The 20,838-nt window shown below is 45.4% G+C and overlaps 1 protein-coding gene across 4 annotated transcripts in view; it reads left to right on the plus strand.

Moving 5' to 3' along the window:
- The window catches only part of GRIP2 (glutamate receptor interacting protein 2), a 261,637-nt gene that overhangs the window by 214,380 nt on the left and 26,419 nt on the right, over positions 1–20,838 (plus strand). For all 4 annotated transcript variants that reach the window (XM_027713821.2, XM_027713819.2, XM_027713825.2 and 1 more), the window contains exons 8-14: positions 1,168–1,315; positions 2,473–2,642; positions 6,569–6,694; positions 7,332–7,484; positions 7,705–7,891; positions 13,330–13,475; positions 14,140–14,220. In XM_027713821.2, the coding sequence (XP_027569622.1) occupies positions 1,168–1,315; positions 2,473–2,642; positions 6,569–6,694; positions 7,332–7,484; positions 7,705–7,891; positions 13,330–13,475; positions 14,140–14,220 (1,011 nt within the window). The remainder of the gene's footprint in view (positions 1–1,167; positions 1,316–2,472; positions 2,643–6,568; positions 6,695–7,331; positions 7,485–7,704; positions 7,892–13,329; positions 13,476–14,139; positions 14,221–20,838) is intronic.

Here is a 20,838-nt window from a genome sequence, read left to right on the forward strand (position 1 = left end):
GAAAGACCTTGCTGTAGCTTAGCTCCCCGGATCTGCATTAGTGCTCCCATTTATCAGAGAACAAGAATGAGCCATGCATCAAGCTTTGGAGCCAAGTAACATCAGCATTTTTAGTGGAGCATAGCTTTGGAAGGGAAAAGCCTTACTATGAATAATTAAGGGCTGAGGAGGCATCAGGTGTTCAGAGGGCTCTGCTGGCCTTTCCTTCAAAGTGGATGGCTGGTCCTTCACAAGTGCTTTTGTGTGGGGGTCAACTACACATGGGCTGTTGGTTGTTGGATGTCCGATGGTGATAACAAATTTGTTAATCCTACCTCTTTAGGATGGCTTTAGGTAATCTGGCAGCAAATGTGTATAACAGAGGTGGAGGGAATTTCTGTCTAATCAGCCAGAAACTCAGGTTTTCTTTTTCCTCCCCCTTCCTCAGAAGAGATAGATAGTTTTGGTGCAGGCTTATACTACCAGGTGCAATTTCGTAGGAGTTTCGTAGTCTCACTTACAGCACCTATAAAGCTTATTGCAGAAATGCATCTTTTAAACATGAGTTACCCCTGTATTGTCTGATGGGAGAGAGGAGGCTGTTGTAAGTGCACGGGTAAGACAGTGCTGTGTCTGCTCCCACTGACACTGGAGGAGCTCAAATGAGCAGCTGGGCTGGTATTTTGAAGCTGGTGCTGAAACACAGAAGAGTTGACTGGTTTGTGTACCGGTCATCAGCTATGAGGCTTCTGAGTACTTCAGAAAGTTGGATCCTGTATCTTTGTGTCTTTTCTTTTTTGCTTGTTTGGGAAAAACCTGTAACAGCTATGTCCTTGTGATCATCCTTTTTTGTGCTTTTAATGCTGTTGATGTGACTGCTGCAGAGCCTTTGAGCAATCTCTTCCTCGATCTTTCTATTTAACCCAAAGAAAAGAAGGAGGGGGGTTGTTTCCATGAGTGAGTTGTTGTAATATCTCTTCATGTCATTATAATGTAGATTTTGTGCAAAAGCAATTTTGCTTCTTGAATGTACTTCTTTGTTAAGGTACCACGTGACACGGACTGTAGGATGCCCAAACTACAGGTTTGCTGATGCACATGACAAGTCAGCACTGTTGGACAACCCCTGCATTTAGAAATGGAAAAGTCTGTATGAGAAGTGTCTTCAGGTGCTCTCTTGTTTTGCAGATACTGTAGCAAATGCTTCTGGTCCTTTACTAGTTGAGATAGCAAAGACTCCAGGGTCTACACTGGGAATCACACTGACGACAGCCATGCACCGGAACAAGCAGGTGATTGTCATCGACAAGATCAAGCCGGCCAGCGTGGTGGACAGGTACAGATCTGAGCAGGCTGCTCCTACCTCTGCTCTTCCTTTCTCCACTGCTTTTTCGTCCTCTCGTTAGTTATATACCATTCTTCGCTGTCTTGGCTTGGAACGTTCATGTCCACACGTTCTTAGCACTACATATGCTAAAAATACCTGACCCAAGAGCAGTGGACACTCCTCACCAGGAATGAATGTAACTCAGTGCATGTGAAAGCTGAGCTCTGCTTTAGAAACCTCAGATGAGACTGCCCTGGAGCTGTGAAATGGCTAAAGCTCATTATGGAAACTTCTGACTGGAGCCTTTTCCTGATGGACAAGTCAGCTAGTCACCCTTACCTGGGGATGCAGACAGACAGACTGCTGTGCAGCACTACATCTGGTCAGTCATGTTGCTGAGCTGAACTGCTGGCTCTTAGGACTTAAAGGTGAAGGGCCCTGAGGGGAAGCCTTATGAGGAGTGGATGAGGTCATTTGGTCTGTTCAGCCTGGAGAAGAGGAGACTGAGGGGAGACCTCATTGCAGTCTATAAGTTCCTTGTGGGGGTAAGAGGAGGGGCAGACACTGATCTCTTCTTTGTGGTGACCAGTGACAGGACCTGAGGGAATGGCCTGAAGTTGTGTCAGGGGAGGTTTAGGTTGGATATTAGAAAAAGGTTCTTCACCCAGAGGGTGGTTGGGTGCTGGAACAGGCTCCGTGGGGCAGTGGTCACAGCACCAAGGCTGACAGAGCTCAAGAAACATTTGCATGATACACTCAGACACATGGTGTGACTCTTGGGGATGGTCCTCTGCAGGACTAAGGGTTGAACTTGATGATCTTTGTGGGTCCCTGAGAGCTCAGCATATTCTGTGATTCTGTGATTAACTATGATTCTGGGTGAGCCCTCAGCCATCCAAACTACCTATGAGGGGGCACTATTACAAACCTGAAAGATTTTTCCCAAGCTACCAGCAGCACTGACTGAAACATGAACCATCTTAGTTGGTATTTTGGGCAATGCTTGAACCTAAGGTTCAAATTGGAAGTTAAAAATTATATATGAAAAAAATCTCGCAAGAATTCACACAATTATTTGCAGTTGGATTTTGTATGTGTGCTCCCAGCTGTAAGGACGTGGGTTTTGGCCACGTGTATGATTACCTCTCTTGCTGTTTCCTTTGCAGATGTGGTGCGTTGCACGTTGGTGACCACATTCTTTCCATCGACGGCACGAGCACAGAGCACTGCTCCTTGTTAGAGGCAACTCAGCTTTTAGCTGCCACTTCAGAAAATGTCAAGCTGGAGATATTACCTGTTCACCAAAGCAGGCTGCCTTTGAAGCCTCCAGAAACAGGTCTGTCCTCTGTGAAAACACTGTTGGTCACCCTCAAAACTCACTTTAGGTCCCTACTTGGGTCTTGCTGCTTCTGAGTGCTGGCAGCAGATTCCAAAGAGAGACATCTGTGGAGGGGAAAAAAATTGATGTTTTGATGAAATGCATGTGATTAGATGACGTTCTTCAAGGATATGAATAGGGAAAAGAGGTAACATCTGTGCTTGAATGGGGAAATCAGAGATGGGAATCCCAGGGTTTTGCGGTGCTCAGTGCTGTGCAAGCCACTTCCTTAGTACCTCAGATAAGAGGCTCTAATGGAGAGGGAGGAAAACAACCTTGGTGCTGGCAAATCTATTTCCAAGCTCAGTTTTTATTTGCTGATGCCTGGTAAGGCTTTGAAAAAGACGTGTCAGTAGCTGGGCTGGGTCAGTGGACTTCCAAAGCTGTAATGTAAGTGTTCATCTTCCAGACCAACCTGATTGAGTGGCAGCTGTGTCTGAGTAGCCAGGGGTAGAGTGAATTCGTCTGTAGCTGCTGGTTTCTACTACCTCTACCAAAGAAACACTGAGAAAGTAATTCTGGCTCTAGTGAGATCAAGCCCAAAATGCCTGTAAACGTGATATAGAATTCACCCATGTGAGCATTCTTGTTTCCCACCTTTAGTTTCTCCTTCCACATGAGAAGCTGTCTCAGGCTCTTATATAAATTTCATTGTGACCATATTCTTGGTACAAGTGTATTTGTTGCAACTCTTGCCTGCACTTTCATTACAGTCCATACTGGTGGTCTTAAAATTCAGGTGTTGTGGGTGTGACTGTTCAGTACCAGTCCTTTTTTCAACCATTTTCAATCACCCGTCTCTCAGGGACATGCATTTTAATAATATTGGTGCACAGTAGCCCTGGGCACAGCTGCTCTTTCCATTCTCTTCTAGGGTGGTTTGGGGAAAGGAGGAAAATATCTGTGTTGTCTTCTTTAAACTGATACAGTAAAACATAAACCCCAATACCATCTCCATGTCTAGAAATGAATCTTGTACATGTCCAGTCCAATTTGTGCAGAATTAAAGCAGTTTAACAAAGAGAATGGATGACTTGACCTTTGTGCCCAAGAAAAAATGGAAAGCTATAATCCTTTTTCAATGGCTGTTAAAATGAACTATTCTCCTCCCTCCATTAGTGCCCTGGTCCTAATCTTCTTGCAAAATATATGCATTCAGCAGCAGCCCAGGAGAAGGACAGCTCAGTGTGATCAGAGCCTTTTTACCCAACCCCCCATAGATCAGATCAGTTTGCTGTGGCAGAAATACAGAACACAAACTTGGGAGAATAATTGCAACACACAAATATGAAAAAGAAGAGATATAACAATTGTTCCCACTTTTTTGATTAAACTCTTTAACATGTGAGGATTCTGTTCTTCCATGTGCCTGTTAGGAGGCAGAGGTGTGTGACTGGAAACCAGTGCTTGGGCTTGAACCTTCTCCAGTGCTGATGGGGGGGTAGTGGGGACAGAAAGGAGAGCACTTTGGGCAGGAGAAGCAACTCAGGAAGCCCCTGTTCCTCAGTGGTGTAACCAGCTATGGCACCATGCAGCTCGTGGTGAGTAGCTGAGGACCCAGTTGAGAAACTGTGTCTGGACCTGGGAGAGATCCTGCCTTCTGCTCCAGGCACTGAGTACCAGCTCCACAGGCTGCTTTTTCTGAGTTTAGGGAAACAAATAGGGGCAGTAAGGCAAAATGGGCCATGCAAGAGCAAAATGTTGTGGGTAGCAAGCAAGTGAAACCCAGGGAAAGCAGCTGAGAGAGGAGATCATGCAGATATATTCCTGTTCAGCACTTGCATTACTGAGTCCTTCCAGCCTGTGCCTGCATGGGGTTTGTCATCATATTTTTTTAAGAGTGGCTTCTTGTGCAATCAACATCTGTTTCTTGAGGAGGTGGAGAAGGATCTGAAACTGCAGTGGCCATGGAAAAACGTGACCTAATGCTGAAGCATGAGATTTGTCAAACTGAGTTTGCTTTCTCTGTGGCTCTGGGGGCATTTGGAGAGTTTGTGGGAGGATTATGCCCTGCTCACAAGATCAATGGGAGCAGATGGTGCCCAGGAGCAGTGCTGGGATGGATGGGTATCCTCAGGCAGGGATGATGTGTGAAAGATTGGGGAAAGCTGTTGTAGGTTTTTATCACAAAATTGTCCAAAATCTCTTCTCCAATGCACTGGCAGCTGAGCTTCAAAGGCATGTTTTTTTTCTTTTGTCAGATGTAAGCTAAGAATTTATAGACAAATGGAAGAGTTTTAGTTACTCTAAGTGGATTAAATTATTTTGTATATATGCCCATAAGCTCTGACCCTCGTGTTCCAAATGTTTAATTTTATTAAAAACTTTGCTTTTTGTCTAGATATAGCTGCATTTATTAATTTTATTTTTGTTTTTAAAGCTGTCTGACTCTGAATTTACTTTTGAATCCACAAAATAGAAACCCGAGAACTGGAAGTGTATTTTTTAAAAGCTTGATAGACTAAGTGCTAAACTCAGTAAGTGTTTAGCAAAATCTAAATATAATCACTGTAATTGGCAGGAAAACCTGACCTAAATGATTTAATGCCTGTGATGCACACAAAGAAAATGGATTTCCACTGTTCAAGGCACTAAGAGATGACCTTTAGAGGAGATCTCTGTGTGGACTCATTAAATAAACTAAGTTCCTGTCCCAGGTTTGCAGCCTCAGAAGGTTCTGATAGTGCCAAGGCTGCTCAGAGAACCCAGAGCCCAGAGGAGATCTCATCCTGGGAAAGTGCTTGCCAATCAGTGCAAGTGGTTGTGAGGTTAAGAATTCTGGGATGAACCGTGGCTGCAGTGATGCTCCACTGTGGGATGCTCTTCATGCTTAGCTGAATAAAACAGATGCTTGAAATCTTACTCATTAACCAGAAATTCCTCTCAGAAGAAAATAGATCCAGACAGTGTGGTGCAGAGATTCGGGAGAGAACACCTGGTGCTGTTGGGCAAGGAAAACCAAACTGACCCTGTGCTTCCCAGGGGCATCAGTGAGAACAGACAAGAGACCTGTGCCTGGGAAGTGTTGGAGTCACTTCAGAAGAGACTTGTGGCATCGTGACTTGGTGTCGCAAAGTCACAGTTCGTGGGCAAGGGATTTGCAGATGCTGGATGTCACACTGCAATAGATTTCTGCCAGCATGTGCTGGGGTTAGGGTTGAAGTTAAAGCAACAAAGTTGTGTGTCCTTGAACAGGGTCTGCCGTGTTGGTGCCATGCTTTCATTTACTGTTTGCCACAGCACTGGCATCTTTTCCTGTGCTGGTGTCCCTCCTTAGTGCCTTTAAGCAGTAGTTTATAAAACCTCTTTTGTTCTGGTGAGCTGGAGGCAGCCCTCTGCTACTCCTCTCTTTCATCTCTTTGTGCATGCCCGGCCAAGAGCAGCTGCTAAGCAACCAAATGCTGAAGCCAAGTGCTCAAAGCAGCCCTTGGCACATGTAGAAGGTGTTGAGCCTTGTCACAGGGGGGGCAACTCCGGCAGCAAGGTGGGAATCAGCACAAGGAGCTTCCCCGGTGCTGTTGGATAATGCTCATGCCCTCTATGGGAAACTTGTTTCTGGATGGAGCTTCTGCACGTCTCACAACAGACTGCAAATGGTAATGACATGTGTGCACTGCCAGTGTGGCTTAGTCAGGCCGTTGGCTCAGGATGCATAGTTTTTTATGGGAAAGGGGTAGATTTGTGCCACTTTGCATCAAGTGTCATGAGGTTAGTGGGCTTGCATTTTTGCTTCTGGTGTTTGACATACTGTGGTTGGGTCCTGACTTGTTCAGAGCCGGGACGAGGCTCTTTTCTACCATCTTCTGGCTTATGCTTCTTCCCTTTTCTTTCTCTCACTTCTCCTTCCTACCTGTGGTGATTTCTGCTCCCCTGGATGTCATCAGTCAAGGTGCAGAAGAGTGACCACCACCACTGCTGGGACCCCTGTGTCAACTACTGTCACACTCACCACCCTGGACACTGCAAGACACCCACTTGGAACCAGACATCTGGACAGGATTACTGCAAATGTAACCTCCCCACATGGTGTTGTCCCAGTCCTGCATGTGTACATTCATGTTGTGCCCCTCCATTTCTGCAATACCCAGCTCTGTAGCCTGACTTGTCACTTGTTCCCTCCTCGGTCACTGGGTCCATTTCTGTGGGTCCAGTGCTGAGTACAAAATCAGTATCTGCAGCCCAGCACATACTGATCTGGTAACTGGAACAAGAGCAGTGTGTTTGGTAGACTCATGTGCCCATCCTTTAACCCCATGCTCAAGTGCCTGGTTTCATATGGCAAAAATGAGTCTCTGTGAGGCAGGGAGGGTATCTCCGGTGGTGTGTAGGATTGTGATATGGCAACCAGCTCAGCCCTGGTGCCACACACTTGTTGGCAGCAGGATTGTGGCTACCTCAAAATCTGCAAACCCATCTCTAGCAGGAAGCAGGCTCTGTGCAGCCCCAGATTTCTTGTCTTAAGAAAGTAAGATGGGAAAGAGGAGACATTGCATTGTGTCCAAACTGTGAAGCAAACACCTGGTCTTGAGTCCTGAAGCTGGAAAGAAGGAGCTAGTCTGAACCCATTAGGTGTTTGATGACACTGTTAGGTGAACCCACTGCTGCACTTCCCTGTGCACATCCCTAACATGCTCTGTTTTTCCCCAGCTCTGGTGGCTGCCAACTTCTCGTCTCCCACCATGAATGCGCAGGGCTTCCCTTGTCAGAACTCGAACACGCTACCTCGCAGCTCCCACCCCATGAGCCCCCGCACCACCATGCTGAGGAGGAGGCAAAAGAAGAAGGAGCACAAGAGCTCATGTAAGAGTGGCATTGGGCTGGGGCTGGGTTGGATGGGGTGTGCATGCTGTCCTTGCTGTCCTTGTCAACTGTTAGCTGGGGTAGAACTGCTTGTCTCAGCACTGTCAGTGTCCCCCTCATCCTTGGTCACTGTCCCCACCACCGCCAGACCAAGGTTTGCGACCCAGTCTCTTATGTTGACTGTGGCTGCCCTGATCTTCTGTCTCTCTCCTCCTCTTAGTGTCACTGGCCTCCAGCACGGTGGGTCCTGGCGGGCAGATAGTCCACACAGAGACAACAGAGGTGGTGCTCAGGGGAGACCCTTTGAATGGCTTCGGACTTCAGCTCCAGGGAGGCATCTTTGCTACTGAAACTCTGTCTTCCCCACCTCTCGTCCGCTTTATTGAGCCTGACAGCCCGGCAGAGAGGTTAGAGACCTTGCCCTTGGATGCTGATGGTGCTGCTGCTGAACATTTCATGGTTTGGTTTGTTTTCTCTCCTCAGAGGCTCATTTAGATATTTACTATCATCCTTGTAATATCTCCCATTCTTCACTGGGCATGGTTTACTGTCACTGCCATTTCTGCACTCGTCGGCTGACCGTGGCCTCCCTCGCATCCCAGGTGAACGTCTTGGCACCAGGCTGCGGCTGGTCTGGGAGGAGGAGGAAGGGAGTGTGTGTCTGTGTGAGAGTGCCATTCCCATTACTTTTTCTTTGTTTGTTTGTTTTTTTTTTTTTAATTTCTCTTTGAAAGATAAATCTTTTAGATTGGTGCAGAAAGAGGAAAGGTCTGAATAAGAGTCCCCTGCGAAACGTTTTCTGTCTCTGACTGGTTTCATTGTAGTAGAGCCCAGCTATATAAATTGGCCTTAAAGCCAAGGCTTTGAACTGTAGAGAGGGTGCTCTGGTTGAGGAGCAGGTAGGTGCTGCAGTAAGCACTCTTGCTTTTGGCTCTCTAATGTTGGGAAAAGAGCAGAAGGGAGGAGCAGCATTAGCTGATGTGTGTCACCCATGAGGATACTGGGGAGCAGTGACTCTTCCAGTTGCAGAGCCTCAGCCCCAGAGTTCCAGCTGCTCTGGCTAAAGTTCTCCCTTGCTGGCTGGATTTAGAGCCTGCTTGAGTGCCTGTGCACTACAATGTAGGTGTTTTCTAGCAAGGGTTTTGTTACTAAGCAGATCAAGATGGCTTAAGCTCTTCTGCAGTGGAAAGGAGAGCTGGTTTCATTAGGCAGATGAAATAGTGAGAGCTGAGTGAGCTCTTAATGCCCCGGTGCTGGTTTCTCTTCCCACCTGTGATTTCCACTGTGGTCTGTCCTGCCTAGGAATGCTGGAGGTGCAGTGACGTGGCAGTGCTCAGCACCTGCTGCAGACCCCTCCCTGGAAGAAGAATTCTCTGATGGCCCCATCAGCATATGCTGATGGTTCAATGTCCCCAGGCCTGCCCAGAAAAACAGCACATGGGGGAGTTGTAGAGTTCTGTGGTAAGGAAAGTGTCTGCAAAAGGAAATGCAAGTCCTTGCTGTGCAGACCAGTCTCTGTGTTGTAGCTTCTCCAGGTGGCCAATGCAGAGGCAAGGTGGAGCATGAGTACCTGGTGCTTGTGTCTACAGGAGGACAGGGACAAGCATCTGGCTCAGGAAAAGGAGCTGTCCTGATGCAGGTTAAGAGAGATTTCTAAGCCTGATATGGCTTTTGTTTATTTGTTTGTTTCCAAACAGGGTTCAAAAATAAAGGTGATGGTGGTTTGTTTTTATTTTTTTATCCTTGATTGCCAGGGAGAGTTTGGCTCACATTGCAAAGTACCAAACTCCTTTTATAAGTCACACAGCAACAAAACCTGCTGTCCTGGGGGTGAAGGAGTTGTGCTGAAATCCTCCTGGCTTTGCTTTATCCTCTTGCCAAGCCTGGAGTGAAAGCACAGGCTGGCGGTGCAGTCCTGCTTGGCTCCAGCGTGTCACACAGGCTGCCCACCCAGCAGCATTCATGCTCTCCTGTCTGCCTCTTTCTGGTGACCGGGAGCAATCCTCTCTGCATTTGCAGCCTGGATGTGATTTGGGGATTAAATCTCTGCTGTATATTTTGTTCTTTCCTAAACCATACTGCTCCTTTCATTGGCAGGAAAACACTGTCTTTCCTCCCCATCTTGAAGTGATAAGTGCTCTGGATTTGCAGTGAAGAGAAAAAGGCAGTTTTATGTTTTCATTTCACTTTTTGTGTCTTGGTATTCCACAGAGCTCTTTGCTCCATCATTCAGGATACCTTATTCCCTGTTCCTGAGAGGTTCTGCTGCAGCTGCAGCACAAGACATTAGAGCTATTCTCCTCCCTTTTGCCAAGCTTGGCTCCTGGCTGAGGCTGGGCTGTGCTCTTTCTTGTGCTGCAGTTGTTGCTCTTTGCCAAAAAGGTGAGCTGTGGGGATACAGGGATCAGGCTTAGCAGCCTGGGTCTGACCTAGCTGTTCACAAACAGTCTGCAAAACCTGTGGATCTGAATGTGCTGTTGTACAAACGCGTGACCCACACTCGCTTTGTCCATCTGGCTTGCCGTGGAGGAGCTGCCTCTGGGGTGTCCAGCAAGTGTGAGTACTACCAGGGAGGATCATGGCATCATCCTCTTTTCAGGGAGGTTGGGCTGCCCTCACATTTGTTGTCTGCTTTGTGTTAGCTTGTGGCAGGCGATTTGAAGCAAAAGCTCTCACCCGCCTGACTTGTGATTTGTTTTCCTGCAAGTAGCTTCTAATGGACCTTCCTCCCCACCTGTTTTGTTTTCTGGGTGCAAGATGAAGCCTTTGGATTCCAGGTGAGACAGTGATTCAGCCCCTGTTATCAGTAAGGAAGGTAGAAGGGGAAGAAGCCTGACAATCCCTCTTGACTGCCTTGAAGCACACAGCTTTTGTGTCCTTCCTCCCCCAGCTGTCATTGGCAACAGAGGGAGAGTATCCGACTTCTCCATCCTAGTATCCAAAATCAATGCTTCCTGCTGAGTTACATGTTTTCTAGCTCTGCTCAGACACAGTTGTTTGATCATTGTGTTTCTGGCTTTTGAGCATGAGTAGTTTGCAAAAGCAAAGTTTAGCAGCTGGCTGAAGCTGTCAGCAAAGCTTTGATCCAGTGGGGGTGGAGATCCACTCACCAGTGTGCAGACACAGGTGTGGATACACACACAGATGTGCACATCTGACCTGTGCAGGCCAACTCGGGGCATTGTAAGGGCACGATGGATCGGTTTCTGCAGCCGGCACTGTGGCCACGGTCACAGCTGCTCCCCCACAGCTGGAGTGATCACACAGAATGAGCTCTTCAGTGCATATCCTGCCCAAGGCTTGAATATGTGCTGCTCTGTATCTAGTGAGACACCTCCGCTGCTCTGTTGCTGTCTTTAAGCCCAAGAAATGAGTCATGGCATATGCAAATCTCTCCAACTCCAGGGGGACATTCCCATCATGGACTCCAACACGTCCATAGGGCTGCCTTTCACTTCAGGAGATGCCTGTAGTCTTGTTCTTTCTGATTTTAAAACACTTCTGCTCCCATAATCTCAAAGCACTTTGTAAGCTCTGATGTCAGACTGAGCACCTCTGAGACAGATGCCTTCTCTTTGGGGAAATTGTCCGAAGATTCTTGTAGAGCTAAGGAGAGCTCTGCACGACCCTTGGTTCCCCAGGCTCTGCTCCCAATGCAAGGGCACATGACAGCTGGAAACCTGTGTCTCCAGTATGATTCTGAAGGGTTAAGGCCTCCTTGCACTTGTAGAAGAAGCCAGAAAGTTGTGGCTTCACTCCACAAACTTTTATAAACCTGCAAGACCAGGGCTTAATCAGCTGTGATTGACTGAGACTAATAGTAAAAGAAATAAAATGCTTCTGACCTAACATAGCTGTTGGCTGTAAAACACCCAGGCAAATCTACCTTGAGTGAAGAAACACAAGAAACGGTTGTTTTGTGAGAAGGCAGCTCTGGTGGGAAAAGTGGCAAAGGTTTGCTTTTATGCAGTATAAAAGTATCCTGTGAGCTCCCAGCCCTTGTGGCTGAAACAGTGGTGCCAAAATGGATTGTGTCCTTGTGTGACCTTGAGATGACAGTGATGTCCGAGTGATGCAGCTGTTGATCCCTCCTTTGCAAAAGGTACATTTGGGCCGTAGTGAGAGAGCTCTGGGTGGCAGAGGAGTCATCTCTGTTATACTCTGTGCCATCTTTATATTTATAAGCTGATATTTCTAAGTGCATCTATATGGCTGCATAGCCACAGGTCCAGTAAAGGACTGTAATTAAACTTGATGTAATTTATTCACAAGGGTGGATTCATTTATACATCATTGAGTTGTCTGTTCTAATCCGAGTCTCCTTCAACAAACAATTCTGAATTTACATCTCATAAAATAGCTGTCGTTTTTACATGGATGCCATGAACTCAGGCAGCAGCGTAAATATACTGCAAGTTTAATACCTTCCTACCAGTAAAATAACCTCCCTAGGCTCTCTCCAGACTTGTTCATATCTCAACTTTTGATGAGCCACCGGCACAAACTGTTGTGCTTGTTCATTTTTCTTGAATTCAGGTGTACGTACTTTTTCTTGATAACCCAGCCTTCCATGCACATCCTGTTGTTTGGAGGTGAATAATACAGTCAGTGTCCATTGCCTTTGATGTTCTCTTTGTGTGCCTGGGAGCTGTGGTACAGTGTTTTCTTACAATTGAATTGGGTGTGAGTGACGAAGAGTGACTGGAAGGTTTAGTGAAAAACAAGCTGTCTTTTGTGAGGTATCAGTGGAAGGAAGGAAAAGGCAAAGAATGCGTTTGATCACTATACAGGAGGGGAATAAAGGTTCTCTGGAGAAGGCTCAAAACAAGACGATTGATATCTTCTGGAAAACCTTTGTGGTAAAATAACTCCAGATGTTGAGGTGAGCCTTAGACTTGATGCCATAAACCTCAACCTATTTTGGAGACCACTCTGTAGTTTCCATTAATGGTGGATTTGGTTTCCCAAGCTCCGCTCAAGTGAACAGCCTTATAGACAGGTGATGAGTGGAAAGTCTGAAAAGATGTGGTTGTAGCAAACAACTGATAGAGGAGAAGGAAGATGAGAAGATGAGCAATTTCCCATGGCCAGTCACAGGGAACATGGCAGTCTTGATTTTGCAGACCCACAGGCCAGCTCAGGTGAGCTCTGGGAGATAACTTGGAGGATTGTTGTGCTGGTGTTGCAGTATATTTAAAAAAAAAAGAGGAGTGTGTATGGATAGTGAACGTAGGAATGTAGTGGTTCATGTGTGAAAAAACCATTGCTTATAAAGATGGGTCCCGAGAGACAAACCGTGCTTATCCAATTTGCTGAGACATTTTGGTGAATTTATTGGATTGTAGCTTCAGTATTCACCATGTATTAGACAGAGGAATCTGTACAATTTTCAGTGCTGTTTGTGTTCCAGAGGGTGCAGGGGCATGGGAAGAGTCATGTACGGTTGGATAGGGAAGGAGAGCACATGCCTTTACATTTATCACTCTCATCTCTCAGCCGTGGTATTGACTTGTAGGAAGACAAGGGTTACTTCTTTTTCCCCCCTGGATGTTGCAGGAAATGTGACCAGAAATGGTTATTTAGGACCAAAGCGTGTCTGAACTTTAGAAAACCACAAGGGTTTGCTTCCTTGTGCCCTTCCAGGGATGCTGGGATGGGCTTTGCAAAATGAGTTATTTTCTCTTTGGGACCACTTCTGCAGGATTTGTCACTACTTTGTGTGTCTCATAACAGATTGGCCTGGCAAAAGTAACTCATGGCTGGTTGTGGGGTTGTTTTTCTCCTCCTTTCCTCTTTTTCCTTGCCTCCTTGTTCCCATTCCCTCTTTTCCTGCTGTGAACTGCAGGTGTGGGCTGCTACAGGTAGGAGACAGAGTCCTTTCTATCAACGGCATCGCGACTGAGGACGGGACCATGGAGGAGGCCAACCAGCTCCTGCGCGACGCCGCGCTCACGAACAAAGTGGTGCTCGAGATCGAGTTCGACGTCGCAGGTATGTTGCCAAAGGAGCTGCTGCTCATCAACTACCAGCAGGACTCTTCCAGTGCCTTTGCTGACCTGTAGGAGGGACTGTATTCACACAAATATGTGAGGTTTCTGCTAGAGCTCAGAGGGAAGAGTGAGAAGCCCTGTGATGACCTTTTCCATTTCTTCTTGTTCTCTAATGTGCACCAGGATGGAGGGTTTTTTTTCTGATCCTTTCATAAATGTTTTGTCCTCACCACTTGGCTGAGATAAGCCTAAGGAGCAAATGAAGAGGACACCTGCACTTCAAATATTGGTCCATTAATATGAATAATATTTATATTAATTTTTGGCCTTGAAGCCAGAGGGGAGCCAAAGCTAATGGCTGGGGTAAAGTGCAGCTTTGTATTAAAAAAAAAAAAAGTTATAAAATTTTTTCCTTTTACGTAGACAGAGATGCTTCAATCTCGAAATACATCATGATGTGAGCACTTCACTTGATGTTCAGAGCATGTATTTTTCATGAGAATCCAAATTTCAACCTTAAGTCCACAGGGCCTCAGATAACCTTATTTGAACCAACAGAGCAGAGCTTTGTGGGTGTGTTTTCTTGGTTCTGAAGAAGCCATCCATGCAACTGAAAACTCTCTTTTTTTCTCCTTTTTTCTTTTCGTCTGTTTTTGGTTTTGTAGAGTCTGTCATACCCAGCAGCGGTACTTTCCATGTTAAATTGCCCAAGAAAAGAGGTGTAGAGCTTGGAATTACAATCAGCTGTAAGTATTGCTCAGTCTTGCACTAGCAGCTGCAAGAGCTGCTGCTTTCCACCCTGGTACATCAGAGGGCCCCAATGGAGAGAGAGAAGATTATGTGGGGTTTCCATAGCCCTCTCAGTGCTCGTGGTTTATCCCAAACTGAATCAGATGTGTGGTTCCTGCCTCCATGAGCTGGTGGCTGCAGAGAAAAGTAGCTGCCTGAAGGGTTGGGGCAAAGGATGTTTTTCAATGGATCAACTGATCTGTGTTGCAAACTAATACTATATTATTAGTAATATTATTTTTATTTCCTTGCTCACAGTTGTATTACATTCTTTTAATAAAAGAATTGCCTAGATATGGTGGGACCTTTACAGGGAGAGGTGGAGGAGGAGTGCAAGTGAAAGGTGAACCCACAGCTTGAAGGGTGGAGAGGGGAAACTACCAAGAGGAGGGGGAGAAGGAGCATGAAGAGGATGATGTGTCTTACAGGGGGGAGGAAGGCACTTTAAGGACAGGAGGGTGCTGGGCAGCGTTTGCCAGGAATTGTTGCACTGAGTAACTCCAGCCACAGAGGAGGAGATCCGTGTGCCAGGATTTGGTGTGCACTGAGAGAACATGACAAACATTTTTCTTTCTTTTCTCTCTTCTCACTCTTTATTTCTCCTCTTTGGAGAGGATGCTGTAGGGGGATGATATAGGCATATCCATCCCAAATTTCTAGCCATCTTGGGGTCTTATTATGCCTGGCATCAGTGAATTTTTGCTTCATGGCAAATCCAAGCAGGTCTCAAGTCTTTCATCCCTCTTTCACTGTTCAGGGTAAACAAAGTTGAATAATCTCAAATTTGCCATGACCAGGACTGCCACCACCTCCCATCTGAAACAGAGCAGCTTGTGAGACTGCAGTAATGGGATCTCGTGTCTAAGCCCTCAGGAGCATGGACCCAGCTGTGTCTGGAGAATGGAGTCACAAGGGACACTTTAAAACTAGATTTCATTAAAATAGATAAGCTATTTGTAATTACCTCTTGACATTTACAGTATTAGTTAGCAAGTTAATTGGAGGTGTTTTGGTCTAAGTGGGACGATTCTCAGGAGTGACTTGAACATCAACAAGATGATGGCTTTGCAGCCTGTAATATTTCTTCTCTCTCTTCTCTGCTTCCCCTATTTGTACCGTGAGGACAGTCCTGAGAAATAACAGCACAGTATTTAACATTTGGCTTGGTAGCAATTACTGTCTGAAGACATCAAAGTGCTTTCTGAAGGCAGCAGGGTGTCCATAGTGGCATTTCACTGGCGGGGGAGCAGGGAACAGTGCAGCCTGTGCTGGGTTCCAACCTGCTGCCCTGCCCACTGCCTTGGCATTCCAGTCTCGGGTAGCAACCTAGGACAATGGATCTGGTAGCAAAAAACTTCTGGCTTGTGCAAGGCCAGGATTTTACTCCTTTCAAGTGTCAAAGTTTAGTTTGTGTCTGGGGCTGGAGAGCTAAATTCGCCTGGGAGTTGCTCGGAAGAATTAGATTTTATTTGTGAAGTCTCACTTTAATGGGATCTGCTTCAGATGTGCATTTACACTTCAAACATATTTTTATGTTGGAAAGGTTTTCATTTGAAATTTGTTTAAAAAATTGATTTCACATTTTTTTTTTGAAATCACCACTAATAACAAGAAACTGACCCCTGGGTTTTAAATAGATGCTCATTATCCAACTACAAAGCAGTTTTTTGACGCTATAAAAGATTTGATCTTTCTGATTGTTGAACATGTTTGCAGGACATTGTTCAAGTAATGCATACACAGAAACTTAAAATACATTTCAGTCCTTTGCTGAGTCAAAGCCAAAATTATATTTACAAATGGAGCAAAAGACAGGCACCCAGAAAATGCAGTGGCAAGGATGAAATGCTAGCTGAATCCTAATTCTGTTTTCATACATTAGTCTGTATAAGCCTATGTCCACATGACTCTTAGCAAATCAGATCATCATTTTGTCACTCTGCCTCTGACCAGGCAGATAAATATACCGATTTCAAATATTAGAACCAAAGCAAGCAGCCTTATGTTAAGTACCTCCTGCAGAGACATGGGGTGCATGCAGGAGTGTGATGCAAGCAGCAAAAGAAAAGAGGTAAAAATAACTCTTCTCTGTTTTGCTCAGTTCCTTTCCTCCCAGTTCTGCTGATTTGAATGCTTGTATAGATCTAGAAACAGTTTTTACCGCTTTCCTTCTGGTATAGAAAAGTATATTACAACTGCTTTAAAGTAGGGGACTTGGTTTACTGGCCTCTTACATTGGATTCCTGTTCCCTACTCGATAAAACTGGGGCAGCTGAGGTAGATGACAAGGTGGAGGGGTCAGTAAAAGACCTTCTGCACTCTTGTGGCCACAGAATTGGGTTTATTCATAACCTTTGTGCTCTGGCTGTGCTGCAGATGTAAGATGAGTTGCTTTCCTTGAGTTTTACCTCTGGGCTTTGGCTGGCTCATCTGTAGTTAATTCCTCTGCCTAGGAAGGTTTGCCTCTGCCTTCTTACACGGGCAGAAAGTGTTACGACCTCATCAGAGGAGCACTACAGAAATAAATGTGATCACTTTCTTGCTGTGCTGTGGCTCTCAGAGCTAATTCGGAGATGGACTAAGTAAAGGGGGAGAGAGCAGGATTCGTGATGGATGTGTTGGAAGAATTCATGTAATGGAGCTGACTGCAGGAGAAACCATAAATCTGCTGGAAATGCTCATAAAAGGGCTGAAAACCCAGGAGGTTTGTGTATGAGGAGGGCAGACTGCTGGTTCTGGGATGAATATACAAAGAGGAGCTGTGCTTGCTCCTGGTAGGGGCAGATGTTTGCTGAGGGCATTTAATCTTCTCAGAAGTCTCAGGGTTTTCCAGAAAGAGAAGGCTCGGGCTGCGTGAGTCCCCAGTTGTGGTCTGTGAGCACGGATGGTTTTCTTCCTCCTGCTCACAGTGTGGCAAAGGAATGCAGCAAGTCAAGGTGCGCGATGGAAATACATACAAATAGCACTATTTCCCCTTCCATTCCCCAAAGGATGAATAGAAAATCCAAAGGATGAGCCTCTCACTGACTGTGCTCTGTATTTCTGAGGGACCTCAGTGCCCTCAAGCCTCATCTCAGTCTCCTACATGTGCTAAATGAAAACACTGAAATTGCTCCGTGTGCGCTGCTCCACGCGCTTCGTCCAGGGGTGAAGGGACACGAGGTCAGCTAAACTGCTCTCATTTTCTCCAAACTCCAGTGTCTTTGCCTCTGTCCCAGGGAGAAGGGCAATTTTCTATAAAACAGCTGCTCTGACTGAAGAGCAAAGTGTGCTCCTTTTTGCTTTGAGAGCTGTGCAGACTCTGAAACTCACTTGTTTGCAGGGACCTCTGAGGCTCAGAATGGTGAGGTTGCAAAGATGTGGAAACTGAGAGTATGACACGGGGATGTGAAGATTTGACTCTTGTTAGCCTGAACTACCATCTCCATTTGCAGAATGCATGCTTCAAATGCTCTCATCTTGCTGGCTGAATTTAGTTCTAATGATGCTGTTATGCCTTTGTAGGTTTTCTGTAAATTTCTTACAAATTAAAATCTCCAACAGCGAGAAGCTAATAGTCATGTATTCTTTTTCGTTCAATACCTAACCTCTTAAAATAAGATATGGATTTGTTATTAGCTGCTGGAAAATGATAGTTGATTGCTTTTTGTGTTGAGAGGGTATTTTTTTTCCTGTCTCAAATATCTTCTCCAAGGGCTAGTTGTGACATTCACCATAGGGTACAGGTGTGTTGATGTTGCTGTTTAAAGAGATACTGAAATTACTATTCGTTTTAGATATGCATTAATGCTTTATATAGCACGTTTATCAAATTGCCTTTCTATATCTTAACAAATCAATTCCTGTGCCCTTGGTGTGAAGTACTGCAGATAAGGAGGAGGCAGTATATCCGCTTGCAGGTGATAAAACCGGAGTTTGGGTGGATAGATAACTTCGATTAAGTCGCTTAAGCAGTGTAATCACTGTCCTAGTGAGAAGATGGATTTGTGAGCTGAGAAAATCTAGTTTTGCTGGTGCTGGATTAGCCTGTGCCCTGCCACCAGCCTGGCAGAGCGTGTCTGCAAGAGGCAGCGAGCCCGGCACCTCCTGTCCTACCCCTCGCTCACACAGCAGCTTCAGCTGAGATTTGCAGCTGATTCACTCTGGTGCTTTTATCCAAGTGGGATATTCTGATCTGGTTTTACCACCTGGAGATTGGGAAAGGAAGTAGATCTGTGATGGTGCAGATATCCTGCTGGAGGCACTGATAATTTATGCACCTGCTGCTAAACTTAATGAATGGTAGAGGAAAAAGTTTGGTACTGAGAATTTGATTTTCACTGCTGCTTTTTGTAATCAATTCTGATTTGTTTTTTTTTCCTCTTTTCATTCCTTAGCTATCCTGAGATTATTTGGTTTCTGATTTTGTTTGTTATTTCCAATTTAAGAACGCTTTCTCATTTGAAAACTTCTTACGGCAGTATTGCAACTTCTTTAATTACACACTGGCAGAGTGTTGCTTTGGCTTAGTCAGTAACAAAGGGCATTTATAACGGGTTGATGCCTGTGAAATATGTGCTCAAGCTCCTTGTAGGGAATAATTTACCAATACAAGTCATTATGCATTCTATTAAAAACACAAACCGGACATGTGTTCCTGGCCTCATCATCCATCACAGCGTAAACACCGAGCGAGCCAGAATCCCAGCAGAGGTGACGAGAGACTGAAAGCAATTTATAAAAAGTAAATAACAGTATTGATCAATTCACCTTTTTATCACTGTCCTGTCACCACTGCCAAGCAGTGTTTTAGTTTCGAGTTTCTCCCCCAACACATGCTTCTACCTTCAACAGCTGTTGATTTATGGAGCTTTCTCTGGGCCACTGGAGCAGTTTTAAACTTATCTTTTGTACTGGTAAACCCACCAAAAATACAAATGTATCTGAAAAAGAGTCTGTTTCCACCTGAAGTGGTTTGCCCTGGCGAGTGGAGGCCACAACCAAAATGCCTGCTGAGAGCATGCATGGGTTTCTGCACATCAGCTCCTGCATTTGTGCCTCGATCCATCTCTTCCCTTGACTTTCTTTGCTGCCGTGTCCATTTCACATACTGGAAAGCAAGACCCAGAGGCAAGGTTGGGTGTCCAAACCATGTCTTCCTGCAGCAGAGTTACCAAGGCAATGTCCTTTGAAGGGAAATAACCACATTAACAGCAGACATGAATGGATAAAGAGGCTTTACTCTTCTGTGCAAGTGTCTTAATGCCAAAGACCATAGCCCTAATAAAATTGTAATGTAGATTAAATGGTGTTTTTTTTAATTGCAGGCAAATTGAAAATGGTTTATCCAAAATCTCACCAAGGATCTGTGTATCTAATGGCTCTGGCCTGGACTGAACCACCACTTCAGTGAAATTGCAGCTTTCTCCCCTTTAGACAGAGGGACATTGTCACCTGTGTGAGTGGCCCAGGATGGTTAAAAATGTGGGTCCCAGGAGTGGTCAGGGCAACCTGATCCCAGCAGATGGACAGAGAGCCCATCTGGGTTCTCTGCTGGAGTGCCAGGAAGGGCTTGGGAGTGCTAAAGGTGAATTAATGGAGTTAGTGGCTACTAATTTTTAGAATGAACAGGAAATGACTGTTTTGTGCTGTGAGATTTCATTATCTTAATTTTGTATCTTACACCTTTTGAGAGAATGGTTATTCATTAAGTCTCTTTAACTTACCCTTCACTTTTGATGGTCTTTGCGTTTTACAGTAGGAGATTATGCAATGTGATGATGCCCCATGCCTGGAAGTGTTCAAGGACAGTTTTGATGGGGCTCTGAATAACCTGGTCTAGTGGAAGGTGTTCCTGCCCATGGCAGGGGGTGGAACGGGATGATCTTTAAGGTCCTTTCCTACCCAAGCCATTTTATGGTGATTCTATGATGATTATTTAAAACAGAGGGCTGCCATTTATTAAAGTTTGGGTGCTCTGTTGGTAGGGACAGTTGTATGCAGTTGAACATGGCTCTTCCATTTAACTGATGTCTCAAGAAAATCGATTTTGAGAGCAAAACCTGAAAAAAACCCCACAGACAAAACCCAGGATGATTTCCCCTTAAAACTTACTTTGTTTCCTAATGGACAAAGTACTTTATTTGTTACCCATACTTCTGATATGGGAAGCTTTTGCTGTGTTCAGTGCTGACACCAATTGTGGAGCTGCAGAAGGATGAGGTCTCATTCTCTGCTCAGAGGCTGACTGTGGGCAGGATCCCTGCATTTGTCTCAAGGCTTGCAAGGCATACGCTGAGGCAGACAATTTCTGCAGAGCTTGAGTCATGTTGTTGTCTATACTTGCTTTCTTTCTTTTTTTTTTAATTCTTTTTCTCCCTCTTTTTGAGTGTTCATGGTCTGGACATGTTGTTCCAGCTGTGGCTGTGCCAGGTTAGAGATGGCCATCCCCAATCTGCCACCAGAACTGTGGAGATCTTCCCTAACCCCTTTCTGTCACACTGCCTCTGCTTTGAAATGAGTAAACAAACCTTGCAGGGAAAGGTATTTTTGCTAACCTGGATGGTTTTGACAGAACCAGGCTAGGGAGTGATTAA

The sequence above is a fragment of the Pipra filicauda genome, unplaced genomic scaffold (genome assembly GCF_003945595.2).
Source record: "Pipra filicauda isolate LSUMZ 115617 unplaced genomic scaffold, ASM394559v2 scaffold380_size693359_pilon, whole genome shotgun sequence".
Taxonomy (NCBI): Eukaryota; Metazoa; Chordata; class Aves; order Passeriformes; family Pipridae; genus Pipra; species Pipra filicauda.